The sequence below is a fragment of the Papaver somniferum genome, chromosome 3 (assembly GCF_003573695.1).
Source record: "Papaver somniferum cultivar HN1 chromosome 3, ASM357369v1, whole genome shotgun sequence".
NCBI classification, from domain to species: Eukaryota; Viridiplantae; Streptophyta; class Magnoliopsida; order Ranunculales; family Papaveraceae; genus Papaver; species Papaver somniferum.
In genome coordinates this window covers 132,856,205-132,863,521 of record NC_039360.1, presented here as the reverse complement: position 1 = coordinate 132,863,521, position 7,317 = coordinate 132,856,205, and the positions used below count along the sequence as shown (strand labels likewise).

Sequence of the window (7,317 nt, the reverse complement as noted above, 5' to 3'; positions counted from 1 at the left end):
TCATCAGGTACATCATGCTCCCAAAACTTAAACAAGTCTTCATTTGTAACCAAATACTCAGGAAGACATGGGTCTATGGTCCAATATAAATTTGGAATTTCTGTTTCATCAAGATGCAACTTAACACACAATATCTTCTCAAATTCCTTAAGGTCAATTCTATCTCTATCCATGTGAGGGAATAGCAAATTAAGTTTACTATTCACAACAAACACACTGATATCTCTATATGGATAATATGTATGATCACTGTAAATGAACAAACAAAATAAAATTCATCAAATTCCACACTTCACACAGAAAACCCCTAAAATAAAATTCATCAATTCATCAAACACACGAAATTAGGGTTTTAAAAATTCCACACTTCACACAGAAAACTCCTAAAATAAAACTCATCAAACACACGAAATTAGGGTTTGAAATCGTACCATATTCGCTGCTTGTCCTTCCCCTTATTCTTCTTCATCTTCAGCTCCCCAAACCTTTACTCAGACACTAAACCTAAGCAAAATCCCGCTGAAAACTGACCCAAACCCTAATTTCTTCCACTAGAGAACAGAGCGGACATAGAGCAAGAGAAAAAAAGTACAAGAAAGAGAAACAAAAACCTAAGAGAAAACCCCTAATTCAACTCAGAAAAACGAAATTAGGGTTTGCAATCATACCATATCTGCTGCTTTTCCTTCCCCTTCTTTTTCTGAATCTCGATCGCTCCCCAACCCTTTACTCAGACACTAAACCCAAGCAAAATCCCGCTGAAAACTGACCCAAACCCTAATTTCTTCCACTAGAGAACAGAGCGGACAGAGAGAACGAGCAAACCCTAGAAGAAAAATGAAACGATACAAAGTTGCAAACTGTTTTCAATCCCACGAAGGATAAAATAGTCATTTAGCATGTGATACGTGTAATAATCTCGTGCTCGACATCTTGAGCCGTCCACATAAGACACGTGTAAGTAATCTGGACAAAGTCAAAAAAGTTTGACCAATCATGTGGGTCCAAGACGTTAGTGCTAACGGTTGTGGCATTAAATAAACTCTGAAAAAAACGGTGGCAGTTTCTTGAATCGGGATTTGCAAGTGTGGCAGTTTGTTAAAATTCCCAAAATTGTTCACATGATACTGACTGTGCATGCAATCAATTTGATTTATCTAAGAGTAACATGATTCACAGCTGCAATATTGTTCGTACAGTAAATTATGGACCAACTCTCAGTAGCGTAGAGAGATATGAATCTCAAAATTTATAGGAGGGGAGCACGTACCTGTATCAATATCTTCCATTGTGTTTTCAGTGTCCTGCACCAAGAAATAGAACTAATATGATCAGAAAGAGTAACAATAGTTTCAACATAGAAAACTATAAATATAGTCTCGTGTACTGCCATAAATAAACTCCCAATGCATGTCTAAATCTGCATGAAGATACTTCAGTTGTACAAAACAAGAGTAAGTGTCCCAAGAATTTGACATATGTAAGGTATGCAAAAAAAAAAAAAAAAAAATATAAGGAACGAGGGGCTTCAAAGAGCCCCTAAATTTTTTATTAGACTACCTCATTCAAATTGAGGTTTGAAAGATTACATATCAGATGTGGTAGATAAACACACCCTCTTGTTTCATCATTGTACATTACATAGTGATGCAACAAATATGTAATGTAACTTACATTTTTTGGGATTACATAAAATCAGGTAGCATGGAAGAGACTAATAGAGGTTTTGATCTTACAAGTGAGAAATATAGTGCTCTGAAGAATATCATAATCATTCACCAAATCGGCTTGTTGACCGTGGATTGCATCACCCCCAATTACCTTGTCTGTAATGTTCTTCAATTCAAATTGCAAACCACATGCCTTTGTTTCATCCATCGGAGAAGAAGTTGTATCAAAATCCTTAATAATCTTCCACATGAGTAACCAAAAAAGATTTCGCCCAACATAAATTATCTTCTCTATTCTTCCTTCTACGGATCTGGATGGATGAAGTTGTTGAAGCAAGATCAGAAGAAACAACCTGTAACAATTCCATAAATTGATTATATGATAAAATCCCATTAAAAAGCCCCAAGCACTATGATAAACCGATGTATGATAAGCGTAATGAAAGAAAACATACCATGTAATAGCCATTAATAATATTTATTGAAATCGAACAAGTAAAAAACGAATTCTAAACCTAATATTGCAAAAAAAAAAAAAACAATATTTTTATTCAAAAACAGAAAACAAATTAGTGTTCCTAGATTTACTCGGTGGATCTGAAATCTCAAACCCAAAACCGTGTAAATCTAGATAAAAAAAGAAGATAATGGAGGAAAATTAGGATCGAGAAAAACTAGGAGAATTTTCTTCTTAAGAAAACGGTTATGCATAAAGGTATGCAATGAATGATATAGAAAGTATAAGGAAAATTTCTTGTTTGGTCCTAGGCCCATATAGTTATTTATAGTAGGATCCAACTGGATTTTTTTTTTATCCGGAGGTCCAAAATTAATTAAAACATGGAAATGTCCATAATGCCCATTACTACCAAACGTGTGTGTCTACACTGCTTACAAATTTGAGTACATATCTGTGTGAGTACATATCTGTCGTACTGCTTACAAATCCGATTATATATCTGAATGCTTACAAATTCGAGTACATATTTGCTGCACTGCTTCCAGGTAGAGTACAAATCTGTAAGAATCAATGATAAATAAATTAGAAAACGTATTACATCACATACATTGTAGGATCATACAATGTAGCAACCCAACCTTCTATGTTCCTCCAAATCCATTTGCAGCACACCTTCTTTCAAACACACGTCACAACCAATTTGTAACTTCATCAAGACCACCACCAATTTCACAAGCTTTCAAATCTGAACCAACAAAAACTCCTATTCCTATCATTCAAAATCTGTCATTTCTTGCAATAAGTTCTGAATTGCAGCTCCAGATCATCTCCATATCCAATTCCAGTACTGAATCAAACGTAACAAAGAGCATCTATTTCAGTATTTCATATACGTACTGAATCAAACATAACAAGGAGCACTTCCTATCAGTATGCGATATATGTACTGAATATTCATGAACTACAAATCAACAGTATGACAACAACAGGTGACAGATCTATGAAAAATAAGAGAATCGAAAGACATATTACAGTATTTCACATAAGTACTGAAGGGTAAGACTAAAAAAGGAGCAAAAATACAGCAAATAGCACTTCCTATCAGTATTATACATACATACTCATGGATCGAACCAAAAAATTGGAAAAACTTCAAATAAAACAAAATTAGAAGAGTTTTGTATCAGTACGCCATATATGTACTGTCAATTCATACACGAAAAACAACTGTAACAAACCTAAAAAATGTTATAATGTTGAACCAATGATAAATCACAAATAACCGCTACAGTTTTAGTTACCTGTAACCCTGGGAAAACAGCATTGTTAATCGCAGATTCCATATCAACCCAAAGAACAAGATCTTTCTTGAAGAAAATCATGCCACCTCTGGGACCTCGTAATGACTGCAAATTGAAACAGAAGACATAGTAAACAACATGACCCTTGAACCTAAACCAATAAAAACAAATGCTGCTTGTGTTGGTGTCAGTAGTTGCAGTCTTGCAGACTTCATGAATGGGACTAGGTGTACCTTGTGAGTGGTGGTTGTTACAACATCACAGTATTCAAATGGGTCGGCAAGTACAGATGCAGCAACGAGACCACTTATGTGAGCCATATCCATCATGAGAAAAGCCACAACAGAATCTGCAATATTCAAGAAACATAGCAGGAAAGGGAATTAGGTGTGCGTAATGGGTTAACTAGTCTGATCTCTGATCACTAAGAATAACAACTGTTGACAATAAAAAGATATGTGTATACCTTTCTCATTCGAGGATAATCTAAATCACGAGGATAAGCACTAGCACCAACAATGATGAGTTTTGGTCGAAAGAGGGTGGCAGTTTTCTCAAGCATATCATAATCAATAAGGCCTGCAAGTGAATTTGGTGATGAATGCAAATTATCAACGAATTATAAATGAACAACAATAGACCACATAGTCATTACACAATATAAGAATGCAGAGCAGCACCTGTTGATTCATTAAGACGGTAGGGCATCGATTCAAAATAAATCGAAGTCCCAGATACCCGTATTTTAGGAGTCATAAATCCATGTGACAAGTGACCTCCATGAGGAAGATCCAGACCCTGTTCCAATTACATGAACAAAGCCCTTTGTTGACAAAGTGTCTCTAGCTCATCAATGTACTCATTGCCACCATAGTATCTACATTGCAGAATGAAATGATCAAATGCATTTCAATACAAATACAGGGAAAAAATACAACATTAAGCACCATCTTTACCTTTTACCAGAAATCCCTTCTGAATACTTGTTTGTGAGACGAGAACCCACAGCTTCCATCACTGCGCGAGATGTAAAATTCTCTGAAGCAATGAGCTCCAAGCTGTTAAACTGACGATTCTTCTCACTATCAATTATTGAACGTACTTCAGGGTCTGCCTAACTTGAGAAGGTAATCTATCCGCAGTAGTAGTACCCAACTTGGGAAAAAAAAGTTGAAGAACCTTTAGTAAAAATATTGGGTTGTTGTACAGCAGCACCCATTATTGCAGCTCCACTGTATGCCTGCATCTTCTTCACTTCTCCTTAAACATAACAAGGAGCACTTCCTATCAGTATGTGATATATGTACTGAAGATTCATGAACTACAAATCAACAGTATGACAACAACAGGTGACAAATCTATGAAAAATAAGAGAATCGAAAGACATATTACAGTATTTCACATAAGTACTGAAGGGTAAGATTAAAAAAGGAGCAAAAACACAGCAAGTAGCACTTCCTATCAGTATTATACATACATACTCATGGATCGAACCAAAAAAATTGGAAAAACTTCAAATAAAACAAAATTAGAGTTTTGAAACAGTACGCTATATATGTACTGTCAATTCATACACGAAAAACAACTATAACAAACCTAAAAACCATAAAAGCGTCAATCAAATCGATTTGATTATCAGAATACAATCAAAAAAACAAATCAAAAGAAGAAAAACCGAACAAAATAATCAAACAAGATGATTAGAAAGCATACCTGGAAACAGAAAACAAATATTCTCCTCGTAAATCATAACGATGCACCATCTTGTTCTTTTTTTTCTTCTTCTTCTTAAAAGTAGACTAGGTTTCTGTCAGTACGAGATATACGTACTGTTGGTTCATACACAACAATCAGCTGCATGTCAAATATAATTAACGAATCCGTGAAAAAACAGTATTGAAACACTTATATTTCAATATTCCATATATGTACTTCTGAATCAAATAAAAAAAGGTCTTCAAAACTAGGTTTCTGTGAGTACTGCAGATACGTACTGTTGGTTCATACACAAAAATAAATCGAAACACATCTAAAACCAACAAAATGAAACTGATATGATCAGATCTAGTGAAGAAATTGACAAAAAACATGATTATCCATATAGATCTGAACTATTTTGTAATAAAATAAAATAAACAATCAAACAAGGAGATCAAAACATAATCAAACATCCATTAAACGATTAATATTAGAGCCCTAAAATAAACATTACTAGATGAAAATTGATTATAAAAAAAAAAAACTAGACTAACATCAACGGTAAGAAAATCAACCTATATATCTTGCAAAAATCTTCACCGGGGGAGTTCTTCTATAATATACAAAACGATAGCTTTGGGATCGAATTGGCGACTCAATTAATGAAATCAAAAAAATCTCCAGCGTGAAAGCTTCTTTGGAGCAAAACCAAAAATTGAAAGAGAATGTGACGATAAGAACCAGGAGATTAAATATCTAGAGGTGGAAGGTTAATTTGGGAATTTCGAAATTACGCATTACCGGTCCCGCACGTGTACCGGACCAGGGGATAAAAAATTTGGTCCAATTTTCTCTTTTTCCTTTTATGATGGACCTCTGGTTACTGGGCTTTAATGGGTGGACCTGCCATTAACTAAGACTACCATAATAATACCTATTGGTAATTCCTACAAAGTATAAGGCGCAAAACGACAAACGGATATACAAACAAGTCCATATACTACAAATTTCCAAAGAAACTTTTATAGGAAGTTTGGTCCAGTTGTGTTTTAAGGTCTAAGCATCAACCCTGGTAGTTGACTTGGTGGCATATTCCCGCTCCCCCTTTCCTTGTAACCTCATATTTGCTAAAATTTCCCTGGCCAATAAAAGGGTAACTAGGGTTCATTGTTCGAGATCTATGATATTCCTATGTCATCTGGTATTAAAATGGAAGACAAATTCAGGCTTTATTAAGCATATAGCTCAAATCAACAAACAAACAAAACCCTAGATCCATGAAAAGAAGAAAACAAAACAATAATATTTCTCAAACCTTGAGAGATGATGTGAAACCATGAGGATGAAAATCTGCTGACGAAGAACCAGAACCTGAACCTCCACCAGAAGTACCAAACGCAACAGATTCAAAACGAGGTGCACTAAATTTGCTTCCTCGATTGCCTCCACCACCAGGCCTTAAACCCAACACTGTCTGATCTTTTGCCTGCATACCTCACTTTTTACTCTCTGAGATTGATGATAAAATACCCAAACAGATCTTTGTAACTAAAACAATAAGAAGAGGAAATGTCAAAGGAAGTCACCACTACAATCTGTAAAAGTGAAAAAAACAGGGGTACAGCTGTATGCGCCCAGAAAAACAGGGGTACATCTGTATTTCACCCCTAAATTAATTGAAATTTGTTGTCGAACCATGAGAGCTAACACTCGTCATTATGATTAAGACTTTTTTTTGTTGGTTTTTGTTTTATAGATCATTGGAGTCTTCGCATGGGGATTCCTGTTGTTGATATTCAAATGTATAACCACATAGATCTTCAATTTTTATATATAAATAATTTGTAGTTAATTATAATCTTACAGTAATTTTATTTAATTCTACAGTTGGAGACTGTTATGTCCTTGAATATCATCACCTTTTTTGGGTTACACATCCTACTACGATGTTTGGAGTACGTACATCGAGCTATTATCGTGGCGGTATGATTTTTATAGTTATTAATGATTTTCAACTACACTCATAACGCTTGTTTGTATTTCATTAGAGATACAGATTTTATATAGGTTACATAAGTATAACCTTAGGATCGAAATTCAATTTATCAAATACTTATTCAATTGAAAAAAAATGTTCAGATTTATATTTTGATTTTAACTCATTGTATTGTACGAAAGTTGATTCTGG

General features: G+C 34.7%; 1 protein-coding gene across 1 annotated transcript; it reads right to left on the bottom strand.

Moving 5' to 3' along the window:
• Positions 1-1,685: 1,685 nt before the first annotated feature.
• On the bottom strand, positions 1,686-2,176 carry LOC113361646. Its single transcript, XM_026604822.1, has 2 exons — positions 2,126-2,176; positions 1,686-2,023 (listed from the first exon to the last, which is right to left on the bottom strand). Exons 1-2 carry the CDS (start codon positions 2,137-2,139, stop codon positions 1,696-1,698), a joined length of 342 nt encoding a protein of 113 aa, XP_026460607.1. The 5' UTR covers positions 2,140-2,176; the 3' UTR covers positions 1,686-1,695.
• Between the last annotated feature and the right edge of the window lie 5,141 nt (positions 2,177-7,317).